General features: G+C 42.8%; 1 protein-coding gene across 7 annotated transcripts in view; it reads right to left on the bottom strand.

Annotated features, from left to right (window-relative positions):
* Positions 1–26,807, bottom strand: part of CAMK1D (calcium/calmodulin dependent protein kinase ID) — a 483,060-nt gene that overhangs the window by 161,630 nt on the left and 294,623 nt on the right. For all 7 annotated transcript variants that reach the window (XM_063669556.1, XM_063669557.1, XM_063669555.1 and 4 more), the window contains one exon: positions 1,988–2,062. In XM_063669556.1, the coding sequence (XP_063525626.1) occupies positions 1,988–2,062 (75 nt within the window). The remainder of the gene's footprint in view (positions 1–1,987; positions 2,063–26,807) is intronic.

The raw sequence follows: 26,807 nt of genomic DNA, 5'->3' as shown, positions 1-26,807 counted from the left end.
TATGTTTTTATGTCAACCCATATTTGCGATAACTTTTGTTGGTAGTATACAACCCCAAGTTGCTTAGAAAGGCAAATTCTAAATCGACTTGAACTTTATCTCATAAAATTAAAAACCATCTGTAGAGACATAGTGATGAAATGATACAGATATCCATACAGAAACCACGTGTACTGAAGACCTAATATTGTGAGATTACTTCCTACCCGCTTCTCCTTCACTACTCACTATAATCCTCTAATGAAAATATTATTATCCCCATTTTCCCATTATGGGAACTGATACTCAGAGAAGCCCCAGTTCACCTGGCTAGAAAGAGGCAGAGCTGAGGTTGACACATTTGAGGTGCTTTAACTGATATTTGGTTATAGTCCCATAAACACAAAACTTAAACAAGTAAATCCATATAGCTTTGGATTTGAGGATTAGTAGTTTTTGCATTACCAATGAAAAAACACACATTTAAATACACAGCTAACATTTTGCGGGGCATTTGGTTGCACTGGAATCTCATAGTCTTCCAATTAGGCAATAATATTTGATGAGAAAGTGATGCACTTGCATCTTTATAGAGCAGACTTTGCATAAAGCAAAGTCACATGAACTTCTAGGGCACGCTCCCAAATTTGGGGAGAACTAGCACTCTCTAGGAAAAACCAGAAATATGGCATATTGTAATGCAAACAGAAGAACAAGGAACTAGAAAAGATCACACTTAGGTAACGCGAGTTAACATGGAACCAAGCAGTAAAAAAACTTCTTTGACTTATATCATGGCTGACTATAACATACAAATCTCTAAAACTGCTAGTCATCACCTAGAACTGCCATTTGACAGAGAGAAATCATACATATGCTTCTAGCATAGACAGCTTTAAAATATTTATACAAAAATATCATAACCTACAAAAATATTTTGAAGATCACGAAAGGTTAACGAAATGCACCGATGAACACTTATTTGCATCCTAACATGATTCCAAGTTAATGTGTTGTTTAAACATTCATAAGGAAAAGAAAAATCTACGGAAAAGAAATTGTGAGCCTAATCATCAATTCTACATACCCTCGACAATCCAAAGTCTGAAAATCATTAATAAATCATGAAATTAAGTCTATATTCTAATCTTCAACAAAAATCTCCTCAGTCGTTAAACTTAATCATATGATGTTCCAGCATTTATTTATCAGGTAATGGTTAAAGCATAATATTCCGACACAGTTTCTATCAGTTAATTCTACTAAATGCAGCCCTGGGATATTCCTAGGACTCTTATCACTTAGAGGAAAGCATTTATGCAGGCAGGGAGGCTAATTTCAGCTTAAATTTTTAAAAATGCATGTTCAAGTAAAGTCTCTATTCGAATATCTGGCTTTCTGATTTCTTCCCTCTTTTGGTAATCTCCAATGTTAATGGAATGCAAAAATAACCTAATGAGGGGGATAATGTCACGGTCTGACGCCAATTATACTTCTCCTATGTCTGGCACAAATTCCCTTTTCAATCACATGTGCTCTTATCTGTCAAAGGAAGAATACAAGGGAAGAAACGGGTATACACAGTTACCATCTGCTTCCCTCCCCCGGCATCCCTGGAAAGGATGACAAGGGTGGGAGTTTCTCCTAGAGACAGGAGCAAAGTGTACCTTACAGTGGGCCCACTGAAGTGTCTTCAGGCAGCCACATTTGGCCCTGGCATATTAGAAAGCAATACAGACACCCTGCAACAGGAACGTCACATTCACTGCTGAGGCTCTAGGTTATCAGTCCAGCCAGCAGCTGCAGGCTGGTTCAAGGGAGGCCTGTAGACGCCTGTGTGCAGCCCACCGTCTTTAGTTGGATACAGGCCTCTCTGGTATCCCACAGGCCTCCCTGCTCCCTACTGCCTTACCTGGCCCACTTCAAGCATTTCTTTTCCCACCTGATCCCTTTAGACATGGGAGTTTGCAAGTTGGTTCAAAACTCATCAATCAAACAAGGTACTTACAGCTGCATGACCAAGTACAAGTGATTTGGGCTTTCATAAATGTCTTCCAGGGCAACAATATTTTCATGCTTAATCCTGAAAAAAAATAGACACACAAAATAGTAAGTACGATTAGACAGGAAAATGTTTCAAAACAGACAGCACTGTAGCAAAAAGTTACAAAACAGAATCCAAATTCCTGAACAAAAAGATTTCAGACTTCACAATGTTGTTCCCAAACTTTTTCCAGACCCATTTCCTAACAGTCCCTCCCTGATCTCCACTATTCTTTGTTCCTAAGGCTCAATACCCTACGGTTTAGCAAGAGTGGATCAACCATTGTTGCTTCATGTGAATCCCAGAAATGGGCCAAACCTACCCACATCCTATTATCTTGTAGGGCCCAACTCAGAGGGCTGGGCCACTGGGCAGAATTGTTCCCTCTTCTTTTGTCTCCCAGTGGCCACCATGGACTTGCCTGACCACTTAATTATATAAAAATCTGTCCCCCATGACAGGCATACATCTGGGAGCAGGGAGACCCGGTGAGACACTGGAGAATATATATGTTCCAGGGAAGTTTCTCTGGCATGTTCATGGGGCCAGTGTAACGGAAAAAAAACCAACCTGAGGCCGGGCGCGGTGGCTCACGCCTGTAATCCCAGCACTTTGGGAGGCTGAGGCAGGCGGATCACGAGGTCAGGAGATCGAGACCATCCTGGCTAACATGGTGAAACCCCGTCTCTACTAAAAATACAAAAAATTAGCCAGGCTTGGTGGTGGGTGCCTGTAGTCCCAGCTACTCGGGAGGCTGAGGCGGGAGAATGGCGTGAACCCGGGAGGCGGAGCTTGCAGTGAGTTGTGATAGCACCCCTGCACTCCAGCCTGGGTGACAGAGCGAGACTCTGTCTCAAAAAAAAAAAAAAAAAAAAACCAACCTGACTCCTTCATTGGGGTTCATTTCCCCTCGCCCCACCTCATTACCCAATGTCACTTCAGCTTCCCAAGCAAACTAGATCAGTGCTACTCAAAGTGTGGTTCTCTAACTTTGGAGATGCACCAGCATCTCCAAAGAGCTTAGTAGGAATGCAAATTCTCAGGCCCCACAACAAGCACAGAGTATACAAGTTGAGGGCAGAGCCCAGGAATCAGTATTGTAATAAGATGCTCAATCTACATGTGCAAGCTAGAGCTTGAGAAATACTGTATTAGATCAGCACTGCTCAAACTTCAATGTGCAAATGAATCGCCTGGGGATCTGGCTCCACTGCAGACCCTGAGTCAGCAGGTTTGGCTGGGGCCTGGAAGGCTGTATTTCCAACCACCTCCCAGGAGACATTGGTACTGCTGATCTGCAGACTGCACTCTGAATAACCAAATTCTAACTAAAGAACCAGGGCAGAAGGAAACAGCTGAATTCTAGCCCTTGGCACTATCCATTAAGAGCAGTTTCTGCTCAAAATGTAAGGCTTGATATTATTTAAAACATTTGACAGAAAAAAAATTATTTCATTACTCAAGGTGATAATTAGCTCTTACCATAAGCCTCTCATTGAAATGACTGCTGAACCATTTAAAGACAAGCACAGAACACGCAGATTCTTGTGAACCTCTTGAAAGCTAGAACTACATTATTCATTTTGTTTGCTCCTGGTGCCTAGCACAGATCTGCTTAATAAATGCTTGCTGAATGAATGAATGATACAGAAAGGCTGTTGCCGCTAAACAGCAAGAAACCTTATTTAGTTAGGAAAAACAGAAACCATTTTCCTAAATGTGTGATGTCTTCCCCGCGAAAAGAAGTTTATAAGGTGGAAAACAAACAAGAATATTATCTTCTTTTTGAGATGAAAGAGAACAAGATAATTAACAAAGACTGGTAAAGCTTTCCTTTGAATTCTACAGCTCGTAGTATTTAATGCAGTTGTTTTGCAGGAGCTAAAACAATAGATTATACTAAATTCACCTTCCACCTGATTCCAAAGAATAGAGTCTAATTATTTGTCAGCCATAGTTTCTACACGGCCTGAGCAAGATACTATCAGCCATACAGCATATGAACCAAATAAACTATGCCACCAAGGAAACCAAGAGAGCTTAACTTGAGACTACCAAGATCCTACAAATAATGGCATTATCATTATTGGACATACCTAAAAGAATATGCCCACAAAAAGTAGGCATCATATAGGTTTTCCCTTTTTGGAAAAACTGTTTTAATTTGCCATTGGAATCACTCTCATGCTCATAAACATTTTCTTTTAGTCCAGCTCATTTGAGAGTTAATGAAGAGCCTAGATTTCTGAAGAAATAGGAGGAATGGGATTATATGAAGAGTGGCCAGAGAAAATGCACGGCATACAGTTACATCTGAACTGTAGCAAAACAGTGAATACTTTTGTAGTTTAAGTACGTCCCAAGTATTATATGGTTGTTTATCTGAAATTCAGAGGTAACGGGGCATGCTGTATTTTCACGTGCTAGATCCAATCACTCTGTTTACATCACTCAATCTCCAAATTGGGCTTAGAGATTGGCACCTGCAGCCCTGGCTTGCCTTGGAGGTTGAGTCCAGAAGGCTGTCTGAGCCCCAGAGTCCAGTCATTCATTCAGATTCAACAATAACGCAAAGCCCTTGCCTAGCCAACGTTGCGGACCCCAATAAATTAGGACTATAGTCCCCTCCTTTGATACATGGGATAGAGAATTAAAGCCTATTTAGTCTGCTATGTCTTACATGACTGCTGACTAGAAACTGCTTTTAATCCATTGCAGCATTCCAGAGAAGTATTGCACACAGCAGGGACAATCCCAAATAGCAGTTTCACAGTGGCTGGAAAGACACTTTATTAATCTCTCTCCATCCACCAATCAAGCAATTGTCATTTGCTGCGTTTCTGCTATGTGTCTGGAAGAAAACAAAAATAAAAAATAAAGTTTTGCTATCAAGAAGCTTATCATCTAGGCAGAGAAACTCAGGAAGAAATTAGAAAAGAATCAAATGCTAAATTCTGTAGAATTGCCTTTAAGTTCAGAGAAAGCAGAACCCTGAATGGGTCAGAATTATGGAGAGGGCCTCAAGATGATGATGGGAGTTGAGCTGGAATGAGTAATGTTTGAATAAGCATACTTGAGAAATTTCAAATAAATCCTAAAATGGCCTCTTAATGTCTCTTAAGAAAAGTGGTTTAATTAACTTGGAGCTGTTCAAACATGGTTAAAAAAAAAATTATTCTGGCCTCCCACATCTGTTCTCAGGTACTTTATTCCACCCTCACATTCCTTACAATGTGCAAAATCTGAACGTAAAGTTTTAACATTATTTTAGCGCATGAGTTATTTTCAAAAAATGTCATATGACTATCCATGCATTTAGGAGTAGGGCACAAGCACCAAATGAGGGCCTATTCCATGCAAAGGCTCACTTCATACTCAATGCCCTCTTTTCATTATTCATTCAATAAATATCTGTTGGGTGCCTGCCGTGTATCAGGCACAGTCCTAGGTACTCTGAATTTGGTGGAGAACGAGACACAAGAAAGGCAGTCTCAGCCCTCCTGGTACTCATGCAGTGGCTGGAGCTAGAACGCTTCTCAGACAGCCTGTCTCACATTTACCAGAAATCAGCCTCCTGGTCATTAGTAATGACTCCTAGGACCAACAGAGAACTAGCTTCCACCTTCTTCCCATATATCCTGTGCAGATTTGAGGGATATAATGCCTCCGCTTAGTCTTCTCAATGCTGACCAGTCTTCTTACAATATGGTTCATATTCTTCTCATTGCTCTATCATCACTCATTCGTCCAGACTCTAGCATTCAGATCTGGAAATACTGATCCCAGGGTAAAATACAGTATCATGAATATGGTATTAAATAGTAAAGTAGAGGCTGGGCACGGTGGCTCATGCCTGTAATCCCAGCACTTTGGGAGGCCGAGGTGGGCAGGTCACTTGAGGTCAGGAGTTCGAGACCAGCCTGGACAACATGGTGAAACCCCACTCCTACTAAAAATACAAAAATCAGCTGGGTGTGGCGGCATGTGCCTGTAATCCCAGCTACTTGGAGGGTGAGACAGGACAATCATTTGAACCCGTGAGGCAGAGGTTGCAGTGAGCTGAGATCGTGCCATTGCACTCCAGCCTGGGCAATGAGAGCAAAACTCTGTCTCAAAAAAAAAAAAAAAAAAAAAAAAAAAAAAAAAACAAGGAAAGGAAAGGAGAACTAGTAACCAACATGAACTGGATATTATACTTCTACCAATAAAACCTAACAAGTTCATTGTTGTAGTTTTGAGCCAATGCATAACCACTGGCACACAGAAAATATAAACTCCAGGTAGGTAGGGATTTTTGACTGTTTCACTACAGTCACCCCAGTGCCAAACAAAGAGCATGGCACATAGTTAATTACTGAATATCCAGTTTAGGGCCAATTAAATCACCAGATCATTTTAATCCGAACTTCTACCAAACACAATCTCCTTTTTTTTTGAGGTGGCGTCTTGCTCTGTCTCCCAGGCTGGAGTGCAGTGGTGCAATCTCAGCTCACTGCAAGCTCCGCCCCCTGGGTTCATGCCATTCCCCTGCCTCAGCCTCCCGAGTGGCTGGGACTACAGGCGCCCGCCACCACGCCCGGCTGAGTTTTTGTATTTTTGGTAGAGATGGGGTTCACCGTGTTAGCCAGGATGGTCTCCATCCCCTGACCTCGTGATCCGCCCGCCTCGGCCTCCCAAAGTGCTGGGATTACAGGCTTGAGCCATCGCACCCAGCCCACAATCTCCTTTCTTACTCGGGTTGATACTGTGAGAGCTTAATGTCTTCACCTTTAGCTTCATTAAATCCAATCATTCTGGATTCCATGCAGCGTTTCAGATGATCAGCAGTGTTCTGAATGCTGATTGACTCATCTATTGCTCTTATTATCCCTCCCAACTTTGCGCCATCTGTGTATTTGGTAAATATCCATCCCACGTGTCTTCATTCAAATCCCTAATTAAAATTTTAAATGGAAGGTTACATGTCAGAGCTCCATGGTATTCCACCAGAGACCCCCATCAAGATAACCATGACATTAATCAGCTGGCTTCAATTGCTGTCTAGCTGCAAACCTAGCAGTACCATCATCTAGCCTGTGTTTTACCATCCCATCCACAAGGAGACAATTAGATGCTTTGTAGAAGTAGAATTCCTCAGCTCTACACACCACATAATACTATTTAAAAGGGAAATGGGATGTTTGGGAAGATTTGTTCTTAGTAAACCCATGTTAGCTCCTAGCAACCACTACAGTCTTTACTAAATGATCACAAACCATCTGCTTAATTTTCTGTTCCAGAATTTTGCTGTGCATTGAAGTCAAGCTTTCCAGTCTATAGATCTCATCTTCTACCCTTTATATGTTTGGGAATTTTGACAACCTCTCTTACATTGTTTTCTCAAACATTTCAGCTGTGACTCTTCTGTGATAAGTGCAATTTCCTCAGTCCCCTGGGATGTCACAGATCTAAACCTAGTGATGAGCTAATTTTATAACTTTTGTTAGGCCTTGCTTACGTTGCTGTTTTATTATACCATTTATTGTTAACTATTTGTTAAGACTGCGCTAAGTATTTGTAATTATTTCATTTACTATTAACAACAAGCCTATGCAGTAGGTATTATTTTCTCAATTTTTAAAAGAGGAGAAAATAAGGAAGGAGACTAAGATTCCATGAGGCTAAGTAAGTATTCCAAGATCACAGAACTCATAATTGTCATTGCTGAAATTCAATCTATGTCTATTCTCACTCCCAAGCCCCTGTTAAAGCAATTACGCTATAACTTAACTAAGTTATGAGAATATCCAAGAGCTCATATAAATTTGTTATTTCTATAAAATTATAACATCTAAAGTCAAAGTATTAATGCCATCATTAACAATATAATATCCACTTCTGTGGGTGCAGAGATTTGTTGAAGTATCTTGAATCTAGTGGATGTGCTTAAGATACTCGGTTGTAAACATCCTAACAGATGAAATTCCAGTGGGTCAGACAAAATCAGAAAAAGAGATGTTGAAAAGCAGAAGGAATAGGGAGAAGTCCAGAGTAATTAGAAAGAGGCTCTCCTTAGCCCATATCTGCTAGTATCATCAAAAAAGAGTATCAAGTGAACAGAGAAAAGAGGCAGAGATGTCAGTTATAGGCAAATGGAAAATGGACATTCTGTCAACTAGCACAGCGAAATCCCAGAGGTCAACACTCTTTCCAAGGTATGGCCAAGAGGATCTTCATCCATAAGGGATGTTGACTCTCAAACAGCAAAATGTCCTGAAATGTGCACAATTCAAAGCCAAAATAATGTCACTGAAAACAACTTCAGGTGATAAAAAGAACTTCAACTTAATTGTCGTCACTTATCATTTACCAGGCCCAAAGTAAGCATGAGCTGACACATCTATACACAGAGAGAAAATGGTTTATATGGCAACCTACATGAAAGCCTCCATAATCTCCAATAATGCACAGAAATGGTAGAGGGAAGTGAGTCCAGGCAGAGAGAGTCTAATTGAATGGGAAAACAGCACATGGGCGTTGAAGCCGACTTCTGTCCATATAGTAACTGGCAGCCAAGCAAGAAAACGCCAGAAAAAGCCAAGAAAACATTTTAAAATTAATCCATGCATAAAAAATAACTGATACCAAATGTACAAGTAGGCCCTGTTACAAACCCCCAAGCTTTGCGAGGGAATGTCAGGACCCAAATCGTCAGCCTGCTACTGACTACACATGCTTCTGTGGAGTGAGAGTAACATCTTCCCCTCCAGCCTCATGTTCCCCAGTTCAAGGATCCACAAATTTTTAACTCCATGGCAAATGAAGAAAATTTAAGAAAAAGACAGAAAAAGCAAAGCACAAAAGAGGAGAGGAGAAAAAAAGTTCAGCATTTCTCACTTTTTCTATTCGATCATTTTACTGACCTGCAAGGCATCCATGGCAGCAATTATGAGGTATTCAGAGGAAGGAAAAGACCACAAAATGCCTTTCCTCGGTATTGCCATTCTCTAGTAATGGGCATTGACCTACTTAGCTTATGGACGCCAGATGAAGACAAGGGATGGAAGAAAATATACTCAGAAGGGAGAGACAAGAGTGAAACTGATTATAAGAGAGGATGAGGTGGGGATAGCGAGGCACAGATTGCCCTGCAATGTGCAAGGAGGAAGTTACGTCAATGAGCCGCAATCAGCTTCCGGTCCATTTTTCAGGCACTTCCGGGTTCACAGTCTAGTCTGGGAAAGGCCTCTCTCCACAGGCAAAGGCCATAGAGGACCAGGTCTTTCACTACTCACCACTGTCACTCTAAGCAGCCCAGAAAGCTGAAATTTTATTCACACAAAAAGAGAGGCGTGGTTCCCTGGCATGGAGTTGCCTCAAAAGTACTTGAAGAATATTGTGATGTCTTGGCAAACTCTCTCGTTTATCTAAGTAAACGCTTATGTTTTTTCAAAACTGAAAAAAAAATCATTTCCTCCTTACTAGGGTCAAATTCTTGTTTTCTCACATTATAATCAGGGTGGGAAATAATGCTGAGAAAATTGGGATATTTTCAGTCACAAGAACAGTGATAGCACTGAAATATTGGCCAGATGGTATTAAAAGTAATACCTTTCATTTTAATAAACAGGCACATTGGCAGGTGTTATTTCATTCTGCAACAGCCTTATAAAGTAGGCATTATTATTCCTATCTCACAGATGATCACTCACAGTTTATAACCACTTAATTGTTCTCCCCAACTCCCTCTGGTCTCACTCTCTTCCTATCCATTTTCCATGCTGTCCCCTGAGTGATCTCTCCAAAATATAAAACTGATAAAACTTCTTAGCATGAAATCCAGCACTGGCTCCCTGTAGTACAAGAGAAAGTTCAAACAACTGGCATGGCTTACAAGTCGCTTGTTACTTGTGAAATGGGAAAAGTTCCCTTATCCCACTCGCAGGGCGTGCAACAGGGGGACTGGCTCACTTCCTCAGTGCCAGCTGTTGATAACCCTAGGGGAGCACACAGATGGGCAGGTTGTGGGCCTCCGATCCCACAGCAGCATCTAGGGGTAAATGTTTAAAGCTCCCGAAGCCCCAGTGGGCATGTGTTACAGGGTGCTCTTTTAGTTTTGCCATCTGTAAGTGGCTTGTGTTAATCAGCTGTATTAGACCCTCTGCCTTATCACAAGGACAGAGGGCTTTCTGTATCCTGGGGTTCTTGCCTTGGTGTACCGGACAAATTGGATCACACGTGGGCTTGGAGAATGAGTGCAAAGTTTTTTATGGAGTGGTAGCTCTCGGTGAGGTGGATGGGGAGGCCAGAAGGGGGATGGAATGGGAAGGTGGTTTTCCCCTGGAGTCATGCTGCCCAGCGGCTGGGCTCTCCTCCAACTGTCCCAGCCAAACTTCACATCCTTCTGCTGGTTGATGGCCTGATGGTGTCTTCTGGTGCCTGTGGGTCGGCCGGCGCATTCCTCTCGATGTCCAGCCATTTGTGTGTGTGTGTCACTAGGGTCTCAGCGGGTTTTTATAGGCACGGATGGGGACATGGTGGGCCAGGGTGGTCTTGGGGAATGCAACATTTGGGCACAAAAACAGAAATGCCTGTCCTTACCTAGTTTCATGCACACAGGCCTGGGAGTGGAGCCCTAGGCACGGATCATGACTTTCCCTTTCCCAAGCACTTCCCTGCCCCCATCCCCTATCACTTGGTCTTTATTCGTCCATCCCACATCAACTTCCACCCTGCCCCACACCAACATTTTACTGAACCCCAGCAGCTCTCGCACACCCCGTCCTCCCTAGCCATGTACACCTTCGTCTCTGAGTGTGCTCATCACTCTCCTGTCTTCTTATGAAAATACTCATCCTTTAAGACTCAGTTCTCTATCACCTCCACTGAGAACCCTTTGCTGTTTCTCACAGCTTGCAGCACCAATCACCTTTCTTCTGGGTCACCCCAGTTCTTTGTTTTTTTTTTTTTGAGAGAGAGTCTCATTCTGTCACCCAGGCTAGAGTGCAGTGGCACGATCTCGGCTCACTGCAACCTCCATCTCCTGGGCTCAAGCAATTCTCTTCTCAGCCTCCCGAGTAGCTGGGATTACAGGCACGTGCTAACATGCCCAGCTAATTTTTGTATTTTTAGTAGAGACAGGGTTTCACCACATTGGTCAGGCTGTCTCGAACTCCTGGCCTCAGTTGATCCACCCGCCTCAGCTTCCCAAAGTGCTAGGATTACAGGTGTGAGCCACCGCACCTGGCCCACCCCAGTTCTTAGATCACCTTGCCATCCATACTGCATTGTATCCAGGTATCTGTTTGTGTGTAAATGTGTGTGTATATATTTAAATGATCTTACAGGCAGAGTAAAACATCTAGAGGGATACATATCAAACTAGTGAGTAGACACTTCGGAAAGTACTAGAGTAGGAGCAGATTCTCACTTTCCAGTTTTTCCTCAACTGGGGCTCTTCATCTGAACCACAGAACACAGAAAATGATTCAAGTGACTACTTTCTCAATCCTCCAAGACAGCACCATTCTAGTTGCAAAGGAGAGAAGTTAATTTAGTGTAGACAATAAATGTCTTAAGCATTAGGGCTTCATTCTCTCACTGAACCCAAGGACAGTCAAGTTGCTAAACTGTTGTATTGCCCAACTTTTATAGAAAGGTGCTTTTATTTACTTATTTATTTATTTTTATGAGACAGAGTCTCGCTCTGTCACTAGGCTGGAGTGCAGTGGCACAATCTCAGCTCAATGCAACCTTGGCCTTCTGGGTTCACGCGATTCTCCTGCCTCAGCCTCCTGAGCAGCTGGAACTACAGGCGTGAGACACCACACCCAGCTAATTTTTGTATTTTTAGTAGAGACGGGGTTTCACCATGTTAGCCAGGATGGTCTCGATCTCTTGACCTCGTGATCAGCCTGCCTCGGCCTCCCAGAGTGCTGGGATTACAGGTGTGAGCCACCGTGCCCAACCAGAAAGGTGCTTTTAAAAAGTTCTTGATGAAAATCATTAACCAAGTTCACCAAGTTTACCAAAATATATCCATAAAGGTGCACACAAAAATAAATGCATACTGATAGCAGAATTGCAGAAGCAATCAAGACATTAGCTTGCGTCTTAGCTCTGATACATCTAACTGCAAGACTTTGAACAAGTCGTTAAATACTTTCTGATTTGATTTCCTCATTTGTTAAATGAACATCAAAATATGTCATCTTGTTATTTATCTATCCACATGTATATATATATATATGTGTGTTTACGTAAAAATATATATATATACACACACACATATGTAACATATTACTGTATAGTTAGAGACCTTGCGTTATAGACCATAGGCCACTTCAGGAAATAAGCAGAATTCAAAATCCTAAGCTTCAAATCACCTCGCTTTGCTGCCAGAAGATGGAGCTATACTCAATGGGCAACTAAGGAGCCAAGACTATGATACCTAAATCAACTAAGCTCTTAAGTCTGTAAGCTAGTTTTGTTGTTGTTTTTTAAAGATTAAGTACTACATGTTGATACTGACTGTGAAATGAGTTTTTCCTTGAATCCTTATAAACAAACAAACAAATGACAATAAAAACCCTTGTGCACAAATAGCGGTTTTTTCTTTTCTTTCTTTCTTTTTTTGAGACAGGGTCTCTTGCTCTGTCGCCCAGGCTGGAGCGCAGTGGTGTGGTTTCAGTTCACTGCAACCTCTGCCTCCCAGGCTCAAGTGATCCTCCCACCTCAGTCTCCCAAGTAGCCAGGACCACAGGCATGTGCCACCACACCCAGCTGATTTTGGCATATTTTTGTAGAGATGGGATTTCACCATGTTACCCAGGCTGGTCCTGAAGGTATTTTCTTAAGAGCACCCCAGGCCTCCTTAGTACAATGCAGCATACCCAGTGTGGGGGCATAGCCAGCATTCATATGTGTAGGGATGCAGTGCTAGAGCCTGTAATGGTCCCACAGGAGGGGCATCAACGAGCTGGTTCTGTCTCTGACACTATGACCATGTTCTGGTCACATCACCTTCCTGGGTCTCAGTTTCCTTGTCTAGAAACCAACCAGCTAGACTAGAAAGTCCCCAAGGTCTTTTCCAACCTAACAATCAATGATCTAAACTTATAATGAGGCAAAGTGCATTAAGGTATCTATGAGAACCATGAACTTTGACTCTAAGTCCATATTCAGTGTTCTCTGGAATAGTCCTTGCTACACAGAAGCCTGGTGACAACTTGTGCATCAATAGGTTCTTTATCTGCACAGACAAGTTTGTCAGCTGGACACAGAACAGAATTTCCTTGAGACATGAAGTTGTTTACACAGAAAAGACCTACTTTTCCTTCTCCCACATCAGCATCCACAATGCCTGGACTAATACAGAAATGCCCAAGTGATTTGGTCTTGTCTAGAATGGCTCCAGAGGTCCAGCTGAGGCCTGGTGGTCTTTAGACCAAAGGAGAAATAAGTTAGGTCCAGTTCAGTGTGAAAAATCCAGTACCTGGCACATACCAACACTCAAGGAATGTTTACGGAAGAATGATTGAATGAATGAATGAATGAATGAATGAACAATTAATTCTCACCTTCCAAAAGTCTTACAGACTCCAGATATTCCAAAGCTACACACCAGAATGAAAAAAGGTTCTAAGATTTCACTGTGTATTTCTTTCCTATTTCTGTTACCATCCATGAGAAGTTACCAGTGAATGGGTGATACAGTTTGGATATTTTTTCTTGCCCAAATCTCATCTTGAATTTCAATCCTCAATGCTTGATTGTGGGGTCTGGAGGGCAGTGTTCAAGTCATAGGGGTGGATCCCCCATGGCTTGGTGCTGTCTTTGCGACAGTGGCTTCTTTTGTGGCACCTCCCCCTCCCACTCTCTCTTGCTCCTGCTTTCGCCATATGACATGCCTGCTCCCCCTTTGCCTTCCATCATGAGTGTAAGTTTCCTGAGGTCTCCCTAAAAGCCGAGCAGATGTCAGCACTATGCTTCCTGTACAGCCTGCAGAACTGTGAGCCAATTAAATCCCTTTTCCTATAAATTACCCAGTCTCAGGTATTTCTGTATAGCAATGCAAGAACGGCCTAATCCAATGGGTCTCAAGCTCAGATACGTGCTAGAATTATCTGAGGAGTTCCAAATGTACTAATAACTGGAACATTTTTGGAGATTATGATTTGATTGGCCTGCGGCGTGGCCTAGGCGTAACAAGTTCTTCATAGTTTCTCCAGTGATTCAAATGTGCAGCCAAGTTTGAGAACCACTGGTAAATCATTTATTACTAAATTACTGAGAACCTTAGGTCATGGGAAAGGATTCAACTTTAGATACTTCAGAGTTGCTAACTTCACGGCTTCCATGCCCATTTTAAATTTATCTAGGCTGAATACATTTATTTGATAATAAGTCTGATTTTTAAAGGTAAGATCCAGGGTGTCCTAAGGATAAAGATTTAAGGCTACATGGCCAACCCATTACTCCTCTCAGGATAAGACTATGAAAAAAAATAACATTTCTTAGCAAGTATAATAGTATTAGCAACTAATATTTCTTAGCAAGTAGTATTAGTAATATTTCTTCTACTATTTCTTAGTAAGACTTTGAAGACATTTAAAGGAATATTGTCATTTCCTTCTTTGAATCTTTTGGTAACTTTTTGTCGAAGGGTAATATATATTTCTGTGGGCATTTTAAACATGAAAATAAGCACCCGGAGTCTCAGAAACCATTAAGGTGTTTACCTGCCTTGGAACAGAGATTAACTCTTGTAGCTTGGATTTCCTAGCTTCACTGATGTGAGAACACACATACACCAAATCACCTTAGAAAGGGAAATCTCAGAAAGCTTGTTTCAGATTCACTGTGGATACTTACAACGTGAATTTAGAAGCTATTCCTGTATGAAATACTGTTAATGACACAGAACTGCTGGGGTATATCCTGCAGCTTCCTCACATACTCTGTACCCCAGACTGAAGATGCTGGGCTTGAATTCAGGAAGCATCTTCGAGGCTTCTAGCTCTGAACACTTGCATTTATATGAGGATAAGTAAGTGGAAGGGAACAAAAATAACGCACTGGAATCTAGGGGAAAGGTATTGTTTCTTTTTTCTTTCCTACCACTAATGTCCTGTGCTTTCTCCATGCTGATACCCACATGGAAGGGTCCGTATTTCACAAATCAAACCCATGACTATATCAAGCCAGTAGGTGCCCTGAATAGCACCTCCTGAAATTGGAGGACCCAGGGCTGCTCTTTTATTCAAACAAGATAATGAAGCATCAGGAACACAGGCCAAAATGATCCTAGGCATTGCACTAAAGCTACTGGGGTATGGCAACATTTATTTAGAAAGTGAGAAGCCAATTGTAAAAGAAAAAGATGAGATGAAAATAGTAAGATGAAAAACAGAGAGGGAAGTCTGTTTTGAACAACCATCTAACATCAGTTCACTGTCAGACTTAGAGAGATTGAACTTATACTGTATAATGTTCCTCATCATTCTAGGAAAGTGCCCACATTCAGAGACGATGGTGCAGAATTGAGTGTTCTTTAATTTTTGCACATCAGTAATTAACGCTGTCACATGGTCGGCTCAGGTCACACTCAGGCTTCAGATAACCAGGCACATTCCAATGGAAGAAAACATCTTTCAAGCACTCACATGTTGGGAATGAATGAGGGTGTTCGTGGTTCATTGTATGCGTGTTTTTAAACATAATATCTTATTTTCTGATCATTTCTATCAGTGTGCATAATAAGGACAACTCTGTGCTATGGTTTGATATTCTGTTTCCTCCAGAACTCACACCGAAATGCAATCCCTAATGTGGCAGTATCAGGAGGTGGGGACTTTTAGAGGTGACTGAATCGCGAGGGTTCTGCCCTTATGAATAGATTAACCCATTTGTGGATTAATGGGTCATCATGGGAGTGGGCTAGTGGTTTTTTAAGAGGAAGGGAGACCTAAGCTAGCACATGAGCACGCTCAGCCCCCCAGCCATGTGATGCCCCACAGTGCCTCAGGACTCTGCAGAAAGAGTCCCCTACAGCAAGAAGGTTCTCACCAGATGCAGCCCCTCCACCTTGGACTTCCCAGCCTCCACAACTGCAAGAAATAAAGAAAAGATCCTTTATAAATTACCCAGTTTCAGCTATTTTGTTATAAGTTATAGAAAACGAACTAAGACACCGTATTCTTTCTTAAGAAAGAATTAATTTCTTCATAACTGAGATAAGAGTCACAATTAGAAAGAGCAGCATGTTTTGCTTTGTTGATTTTTTTTTAAGCGAGGGGTGTGTAATACACATCCACCTCTCCAAATTGCAGTTTTATGATAGATCAGTGTTAAATGCTAAGGTGGTCTGAGCTTATAGTTTTATTATATCCTGCTAATAAAAGAGTATGATCAAGGATGTCACTCAAGAAACTTCCCAGTGTAACCTCCAGGGCTATTTGCAAATTCTCAGGAATGGCATTACAAATAGGTTGTGGCTAATAAACTCATTACTATTCACCTAATATTCTTTTTTTTTTTTTTTGAGATGGAGTCTTGCTCTGTCGCCCAGGCTGGAGTGCAGTGGTGCCATCTCGGCTCACTGCAAGCTCCGCCTCCTGGGGGTCACACCATTCTCCTGCCTCAGCCTCCCGAGTAGCTGGGACTACAGGCGCCCGCCACCACGCCCGGCTAATTTTTTTTTTTTTTTGTATTTTTAGTAGTGACGGGGTTTCACCGTGTTAGCCAGGATGGTGTTGATCTCCTGACCTTGTGATCTGCCCGCCTCGGCCTCCCAAAGTGCCGGGATTACAGGCGTGAGCCACCGCGCCCGGCCCTAGGGAATTTATTGTTAAAGAAGACTCTGCCACTAAAAAGTGAAGAAAAATAAACAAACAAACAAAAAACAGAATAAAGGTGGGGGCAAGGGAGTGGAGGGAACCAGTGTAATCAACAATTCAAAAGTGAAATTAAAAGCTTTCTTTCCCATTCCAACTAGTAAAGACTTATTACTGACACATTTTCAAATACAAAGAGAAGATCTTCCCTGGAAAAGTTATTTCCGGCGCGGTGGCTCAGGCCTGTAATCCCAGCACTTTGCAAGGCCAAGGCGGGAGGGTCACTTGAACCCGGGAGTTTGAGACCAGCCTGGACAACATGGTGAAATCCTGTCTCTCCAAAAAGAAAAAAAAAATACAAAAATTAGCTGGGCGTGGCAGCACGTGCCTGTGGTCCCAGCTACCCAGGAGGCTAAAGTGGGAGGATCGCCTGAGACTGGGAAGTTGAGGCCGCAATGAACCATGACTGCACCACTGCACTCCAGCCTGAGTGACAGAGTGAGACTCCATTTCAAAAACATAAATAAAATAAAATTAAAAGTTGTGTTAAAATCAGGAAGAAGCCAACAGTGCGCCAAAGGTGGAGATGTGCGCATACACACACCTGTCTGTATGTAGGCATAAATGTCTGGCCACCCTCCTTAAGCCCAGTTTAAAGTCCCACAGTTGCTAGACCCACAGTGTTCGAGTTGCTATTTCATCAGAGGTGGGGCTCGGGGGTGACAGCCTGTACTGTTTAGTTCATTAGGCAGGCAGAGAACCTGGCAGAATGATTTATCTCAGGGGGAGGATGCTGAGAATAGCGGCGGGGTAAAGAAACAGTCGGAGGAAGGTGGAGGTGGGAGCAAAGTGCGGTGCCTCCAAAAAGCTGGCAAAAGCCTGTGTCCAGATTCATTCCCAGTTTCATGAAGCACCGTGGGGATGTGTGATGGTTAATCCAGGGAGCCTTAGGGGAAGTGAACTCGAATCTGGAGAAGGAAGACTGGCAGGTGTGGGACCCTACAGTAAGGGTGTAGGGCGAGATGAACCCCCTGATGGGTTTTTTCCCCATGCATCCTTTTTCCTCTTTTTAATCTTGTAGAGTGAGGGATGATGCTGCTGGTGGACTAAGTGTCTGCACAGCTAATGTTTTTGGTAACAAATAAACACATGAAAGCTCTGCTTAATACAACAGCCGTTAGGACATCACAAGAGAACGCGGCACAAGGAGGCTCCAGCTGCGCTGCAGATTGGGGCGGGTGGAGTGCGCAGTGGAGGGACAGGGCGGCACAGTCTGTTATGGTCCCCACTGCCCTTTCGCCATGTCCACTGCGCAAGAGAGCCCCTGGAGCAGCATCGTGGCACATTGTGTGCAGACAGCTCACATAAAACTCACAAACCTAGGCTTCATAAAACACAGAGAAGGGACCCAGGAGTGCCAGGCATAAGGCTAGGAAGCAGGGCCCTGAAGATAGATAAAACACAGTCCCTGAAACCAGGTGGCTCCCAGGCCAATGTGAGAAGACAGAGGTGTACATAAACATCATGACACAGCACGACCAATGTCCTGCCAGAGAGCCAGACACAAGGCTATGCGGGCACAGCCCTGCCCTGGCATCTGACCCTGCCCCGGGTATGCTGGTCGGTCTGCTCCCCAGGATCAATCTGCACTCCAGTCTGGGCTGGTGAGCCCTGCACAGGAAGGCAAAGGAAAAGAGCATGTCAGAGAGAGGGAACCACATCAGCAAGGGCAGAGAAGCGTGAGGGCGCTGCAGCCAAACAGAACACTCAGGTGGAGGGCAGCCCCTCCAAGTGTAGAGGAGGGACTACTGTGAGGGGCTTTGTCACCAAGGTCACCTGTGCGGGTTTTATCCTAAAGGAACTAAAAAGTAATACGCCAAGTGTAAAACTTCAACTCCAGGAAAACTAAAGGCGGTGTTTTCTCTTGCAGAGATGCTGAAGTTGAACACGGTGAAATCGTTCCTGGGAAACCCTGCTTGGAGTCCTGACCCTCTCGCTCCCACTCATGGGGTCACTTGAAACTTGGAACTTCACTTTACTCCACTTTTAATTTCCCAAGTGAAAAGTTCATATACACTTTTCTTTCATCATGAACAAGTGGAGAAAGTCGATTTAACCAGAGTGTCAATGTCGAGATTTCCTTGGAGAATGAGTTGGAGTTAGGAGCTCTTCAGAGGTAATGATGGAAAAACGCATCCTGCAAAATGTCAACTTCATTACTCTTTTCACCAACATTTTTTTTGTTTCTAAAGAAAAGGGGGACTGCCAGAGGAAAAAAAATCAAAAACATGATCTGTCATTATCTGGGGTTTCTTTCTTTGGTGTATTCCTATATCTCCACAATTAGAATACCATTGACTGAATACCTGTGTCTTCAGAAAATACCCTGTACGTGTCTGAAAGATTTTCTCCTCTTTAACAACAAACGCCTTGAATGCAGAAGGCACCAGCTACTTGGTGGAATTTCCGTGGATGCAGAGGGAACCAGCCTTAACCCATATCGAGTTCCCATGGGCTCCCCCGACACACAGCTCCTGGCCATTTGCCAGCCGGCCTCCCCTTTCTTTCCGACACACGTCCACGTCCATCTATCTGCTGGCTCTTTTCTTCCTATCTTAACATTCACTCACACTTGGAACCTGACAACACAGCGCAAAGTCAAGGTAAAGAACTCTCTGTATAAACTGCCTCTCTGTGTTATAGTGTGTACCCCAACTTGGCAAAGCACAGATTGTAAAAGATATTGAGTTGTTGGGTGTGGCAGCACGCGCCTGTCAATCCCAGCTACTCGAGAGGCAAAGTGAGATGCCTGCTTGAAGCCAGGAGGTCAAGACCAGCCTGGGCAACATAGTAAAACCAGGTCTGTAAAAACATTTTTAAAAATTAGCTGAGCATAGTGGTGGGTGTCTGTAGTTCCAGCTACTCAGAAGGCTGAGGCAGGTGGATGACTTGAGCCCAGGAGGTCAAGGCTATGATCGCACCACTGCTCTCCAGTCTAGGCAACAGAGTAAGACCTTGTCTCCAAAAAATTAAAAAATAAATTCAAACAGATGCCTATTATACAAAATGTCTTCAGATGAACACTAGCCCCTGATCTCTACACATCCTAAAAAAGGATCTTTGAAGTGAAGATTAAATAAAAAGAGAGACCGGGTGTGGTGGCTCACACCTGTAATCCCAGCACTTTGGGAGGCTGAGGTGGGTGGATCACCTGAGGTCAGGAGTTCAAGACCAGCCTGGCCAACATAGCAAAACCCCACCTCTACTAAAAATACAAAAATTAGCCGGGCATGGTGGTGCATGCCTGTAATCTCAGCTACTTGGGAGGCTGAGGCAGGAGAATTGCTTGAATCTGGGGAGCAGAGGTTGCAGTGAGCCAAGATCGCACCATTTCACTCCCACCTGGATGAAAGAGCGAAACTCCATCTCAAAAAAGTAAGTAAGTAAGTAAGTAAATAAATAAATAAATAAATAAATAAATAAATAAATAGCAAGCGAAAGACAATGAAGTCCATCTAGCGGAGTAGCCATTACTGATCATCAATATCCCTGCGGAGCACTGAAAACATAACCATTACCAGCTCTTACCCAGTCCTACTGAAACGCCATCACTAGGCAGGGGGGACCTGGGAATCAGGAACATTTTTTAAAGTCTCTAGTAACTCTAATGATTAGGTAAATCTGGAAACCAATATTCTAGCCAGCCCTCCATTTACAGATGGGAGAATTAAGTGAGTGCTCCACGAACTCTTAGCTGGTCACAATGGCTGTATGTCCTGGAATATAATGTCTTTAAGGTCTATAAAAAATAGCTTTTTTATAAAGTTATAAATCAAAACAGAAAATGATTCAATAAAGAATGTTCTACCCTCTACCAGGTTTTAATTTTGAATTCTTGGACTCTTGGCAAGATGGCGTCATGGCAAGAGTGGCCTCCTTGACGCTTCGCATCCTATCTCTGACTGTCCAGAACTTTGGCCTGCAGATGCAACCTCCATCTGCACACCTGCACACAGACCCGCCTCGGCCTAAGGACACCCCATCAACAGTGCTGCCGGCTCCTAGGAGGAGGGACCCAGGAAGCAGTCCATATGGGCCCCGGAAGTGTATTCAAAGTTGCTTCAGAAGAATTTCTGAGGTCAAGAACTTCTGAGGCAGCATACACCCACAAGCACTGGGTGGAAAGATGTCCTTGGCCCTGTGTCCTTCACCCTGCAGACATCTCATTCCATGGGAAGGGCATGGCTGGCTCATGGCCAAGACAGAATCTCCTAAAGCAGGGACTCCTCTTACCCAGGTCTAAGAATGGAACATTCTTCTGGAACACAGAACAATTCCCGCCCAACTGAAAGTCAGCCTCTCTCCCTCTCAATATATATTCATAGATGGAAATATGTATATATATATTTACAACAACTGCTTTTCTACAAAGCATTGGTATACAGAAAAATTTTAAGGAAACTGTAATATGTTTCTAAAGTAAAAGACTAGGCTGGGGGGCTGGGTGCGGTGGCTCACGCCTGTAATCCCAGCAATTTGGGCGGCCAAGGCAGGTAGATCACCTGAGGTCAGGAGTTTGAGATGAGCCTGGCCAACATGGTGAAACCCCATCTCTACTAAAAATACAAAAATTAGCCAGGTGTGGTAGCAGGGGCCTGTAATCCTAGTTACTTGGGAGGCTGAGTCAGGAGGATCGTTTGAACTGGGAGCAGAGGTTGCAGTGAGCCAAGATCGCGTCACTGCACTCCAGCCTGGGCAACAAGAGTGAGACTCCATCTCAAAAAAAAAAAAAAAAAAAAAAAAAGACTAGACTGGGCGAGGAGGCTCACATCTATAATCCCAGCACTTTGGGAGGCTGAGGCAGGCGGATCACTAAGTCAGAAGTTCGAGACCAGCCTGGCCAACATGGTAAAACCCCATCTCTACCACAACCACAAAAATTAGCCAGGCTTGGTGGCACATGCCTATAATCTCAGCTACTCGGGAAGCTAAGGTAGGAGAATCGCTTGAGCCCGGGAGGAGGAAATTGCAGTGAACCGAAATCGCACCACTGCACTCCAGCCTGGGTGACAGAGTGAGACTCTGTCTGCAAACAAAATAAAAAATTAAAACTTAAAAATAAAAATAAATAAAAGACTGCAACACAACAACTGAATGATAGTTTTTAGGTAATCAAGTAATGTCCTATAATTGAGTTGGATTCTGCTATTTCTTTTCTATGTTTTTGGTAATAACTATCATTTACTCAGAGCTTAGTATGTGCAGGATACCAGGCTAATCACGTTTCATTTCAGTATCTTATGTGGACAACTGGAAACCCTAGGGGAGGGGTCTATTATCCCTATTTTACAAGGAGGAACTGAGATGCAAGGAAGTTCGGTCATTTTCTCAAGGTCTCACTGTTAGCTCTCTGGCACATCTTGGACCGAAACCTATGACTGTCTCATTCTTAAGCTCACTTCTTTCTGGCCCCATCAACTGTCTCTGAAATGAAATGTGGATATATTTCTCCACGTTTCTTTAAGATGAGTAATTTTCTTCCAGAGAAAAAAACGTTTACTATTTCTGTAATATTATAATAATACAAGCTATGTAACAAGATTTGTAAAAATTTCTACTTTGTTTGTAATTGTGGTCAGAGACGGTTCTCTTTGGAGCCATAGAAGGGAGACAGAAGCTATGAAACATTAAGATGAAAGAATATTCAAATGCTGGCTAACATTTTAGGAAATTATTATCCCAACATAACTTTCTAGGGAAAAATCTTTTAAAATCAATTATAAGAATATTTTGCTTCAGAAATCACCTCCTATACTAAGGACTCAAGTTTTTATCCAGCTTCTGCATAAAAAGGATTGACAGAATTTTTTAAAGTAAGTAATTCTTCCCATAGCAATTTATTTTCTGTTCAGCGGAAGCTTCTAAACAGAAATACTATTTACAATGTTTCAGTTACTTAAAAAAAAAAAAAACTAGCCATTTATGAGAAATCACAGAAATTCTTCCAGTAGTATGAAAATAGTTTAAAGTCAGACAGCCTCATGGTGAAAGAAATTAACTTTTACATTTTCTCAGGAACATTGATCTCACAGGCAGCATTTTTAGATGCATCGCTGCTAAGTTATTTTTTAAATACTCAGATGGTGTGGCAGACATGATGGCGGCAGACATGATGGCGGCACCCATCAGCTGTCCAACTCTTTTTCCTTTGGTAAATTCTTGATTTTCATTTGGTGAGTCACATCACCCCCACACAACTTGTGTTTTGGGGAACGCTAGCTCCACCTCTGCATAGGACTAGAGCATTTGGTGCCAGCCTTAAACAAGAAAGCAATGGGTCTGGACATCACTGGCAGCCATCTTGTGACCCCAACAAGGAAGTGACTATGTCACGGAAGCTGTGGAGAGCAGGCAAACGGCAGGGCTGAGACCTAGCTCTTCATCTCGTTGTTTTACTGAATCAATTCTAACATAAGCCCATCCTATCTCTGGGAGACCAGATACGTCAACCAGTGAATCCCACATATCACTTAAGCCAATCTGACCTTTGTACTTTGTTGCTTATGATCAAGGACATCCTAATTAATACAGACAGCAAGTGAAAACGTTCACACACTTCTTACACTGTTCCATAAGTATAAACAAAAATAGAAGTCTATGTCTCATGTGGGCTTAGAAAAAAATTTTAAATAATAGCCCAATAATGAATGTCATTATAAGTCCTGACCAAAAATAGTAGGGGATAAATGATTGCTCCTGTCAAGCACAAAGTGTGGGAACATGTTCACTGAGCCTCATATACTTCATGGAAACATTCAACCACTTAAAAATGTGAAAAGAACAAAGAAGGCAGAGGAGGATATGAATTTTGGAGTGATTCTAAGACAACTGAGGTAAATGGGAAAGATCAGATATGCTAAGAAAGCAACTGCTTTGCAAAAAAAAAGTCACAAATTCAAACCACTGTGAAGGTTACCTAACCCTCAAACAAACCCACTTAGATTTCTGTATATTAGTCATCTATTCCTAACATGAAATTTCTAGGTGAGCCATTGGACACACATTTCTACTTTCTTTGGAGAAAAAGAAGAGATACTTTTAACATAGCTTTATAGGAATATTAACATGATATTAATATTAACTTGTAATGGCTTATGAAAAAATAATGTTGAAAGTCATTTTCTCTGTGGAGTTACATAAGATAGGAATCACAGCTTGCACTGCCAGTAAGGAAAATGTATAATTCAGTATAAAAGGCTAGAAGCCCCTTCAGAAGCAGAGGGAAGCCTCCATATTGGAGGTTCCTGAAGCTCTAGAGGAAGCTCCAAAGCCCAGATGACTAAGAGCTGGGGATCCTGCGGCTCAGCAGGAACCCCACTAAGCAAGAACTAAGCATCGACAGGTGCAGTGACCAGGGAGAGAAAACTAAGAAGAGCCAACCTCTGAGAAGAGGCATCGAGGTTTCCAGTGTATGGGTCAAGTGCTTTGGGCAAGGAAAGATTAATTTTTATGGCACATTAAGATGCTGTGAGTTCTTTGATGGGTCACAAAAAATGAAAGGAATTGACTTCTGGTGTCAAAGGCTCAGTCACTTGAGATAATCCTTGGGTTTGGGTTGTACTTATTTTTTCGACTCACATTAATGGAAAAAGGAACATTTGTTTTTGTTGGGAAACTGAGACAGCTAACTCTGCCCTGCTTGTTTTACTCAGACAGCTACAGTGAGAGGGACCACAGGGCAGGAAGTTCATGGGGAACTCCAACAGCCCAGTGGTTCCCAACCTTTTCTGGGACCAGAAACCGGTTTCACGGAAGATAATATTTCCATGGACCAGGAGGGGCCTCAGGGGAAGATGGTTTCGGGATGATTCCAGCACATTACATTTATCGTGCACTTTATTTCTATTATTATTACATTGTAATGTATAATGAAATAATTCTACAACTCACCATCATGTAGAATCAGGAGGAGCTCTGAGCTTGTTTTCCTGCAACTAGACAATCTCATCTGGGGGTGATGGGAGATGGTAACAGATCATCACGCATTAGATTTTTTTTTTTTTTTTTTTGAGACAGTCTCACTCTGTCGCCCAGGCTGGAGTGTAGTAGCATGATCTCAGCTCACTGCAACCTCCGCCCCCCAGGTTCAAGCAATTCTTGTGCCTCAGCCACCTGAGTAGCTGGGATTACAGGCATGCACCACCATGCCTGGCTAATTTTTGTATTTTTAGTAGAGACGGGGTTTTGCTGTGTTGGCCAGGCTGGCCTCGAACTCCTGACCTCAAGTGATCCACCCGCCTCAGCCTTCCAGATTGCTGGGATTACAGACGTGAGCCACCGCACCTGGCCCCAGGCATTAAAGTCTCATCAGGAGCACTTAACCCAGATCCCACACATGCGCAGTTCATCACAGGGCTCATGCTCTTGTGAGAATCTAAGGCCGCCACTGATCGGACAGGAGGCGGAGCTCAGGCGAGTGATGGATGGGGAGCAGCTGTAAATACAAATGCAGCTTTGCTCACTCACCTGCCGCTCACCTCCTGCTGTGCAACCCCCATTCCTAACAGCCCACACATGGGGTTTCGGGGGTTGGGGACCCCTGCTATGGCCCAATAAGGCAAGCTCACACAGACTGCATGAAAACAAAATGTGGCCGGGCACGATGGCTCACATCTGTAATCCCAGCACTTTGGGAGGCTGAGGCGGGTGAATCATGAGGTCAGGAGTTCAAGACCAGCCTGGCCAACATGGTGAAACCCCATCTCTACTAAAAATACAAAAAATTAGCCAGGTGTGGTGGGGGACGCCTATAATTCCAGCTACTCAGGCTGCTTGAGGCAGGAGAATCGCTTGAACCCGGGAGGCGGAGGTTGCAGTGAGCTGAGAACGCGCCACTGCACTCCAGCTCAGGGAACAAAGTAAGACTCCGTGTCAAACAAACAAACAACAACAACAAACCAAAATGTAATTTAGTCAGGAGAATAAAGAAGTTACCCCTAATTTTCATAGTCATTTAAGAAAAAAAAAAAGGTCTGTAACTGACCTTCCCAGGACTACTTTTAACTCATCATTTTTACATATATTTTATCTCAAGTATACTGGGAAAAACTCTTAGGTTTTCTTTACAGAATATTTCCCGACACTCACTGGAAATGACTCTAGAACATTCTTCTACACTGTCAAGACCCAATCAGAATTACAAACCCTAAAATAAACTGAAAAGAGGGTGAGCGGTAAAATTAAAATAAAAGCATAAAAATGTGAAAAAAAAGAAATCAGTATTAGATAAAATGTAATTTATGGTATCTCTCATTATTGGTAGAAATTTTTGGATCCACCTTCTGGCTGTATGTAAACTTCATAAGCAGGACTTCCATAGGTAGATCCAAGCTATTTTCTTTCTATGTTGGAAAGAATATGTTCTGACCCAGTCCTGGGGAAAATCCCAAGAAATTTCCTTTTGGGTTTATCTGCCACCCCCTAACCCTGACACAATCCATTGCTCAGCAGCCTTGGCGTGTGGCAGCTCAGTTATCATCCACCTGTTTAATTGCAGTGCTATTTAGTCCCTATTTTTTTCTATCATCTACAAGGACAGTCAACGATTCATTCAAAAATCATCCACTGAACACTTATATGTCAGGCCCTGAAAGTGCTGGAATAAATAGCATTTGGCCCTGACTTCCAGGAAATCACTCTGAACCCATCCACAGGCCAGCACATAATTATTACAGAAATGTGATGAACGCAGCATGACGCAGCATCGCACAGCCCATGAGATTTCACCTGTGCCACCTTTTGCTGGAAATTCAATATAACTGCATGCACATTATTTTTCTGGATTTAGCAATCTAATTAGCAGGTAAAAAAGCAAAAGCCTGCCGCCTTTTTCTTTTTTCTTTTCTGAGAAAGGGTCTCACTCTGTTGCCCTAGCTGGAGTGCAGTAGCGTAATCTTGGCACACTGCAACCT

Source organism: Pongo pygmaeus, chromosome 8, assembly GCF_028885625.2.
Source record: "Pongo pygmaeus isolate AG05252 chromosome 8, NHGRI_mPonPyg2-v2.0_pri, whole genome shotgun sequence".
NCBI classification, from domain to species: domain Eukaryota; kingdom Metazoa; phylum Chordata; class Mammalia; order Primates; family Hominidae; genus Pongo; species Pongo pygmaeus.
The sequence above is the reverse complement of the archived record's forward strand: the minus strand, read 5'-3'. Positions and strand labels throughout refer to the sequence as shown.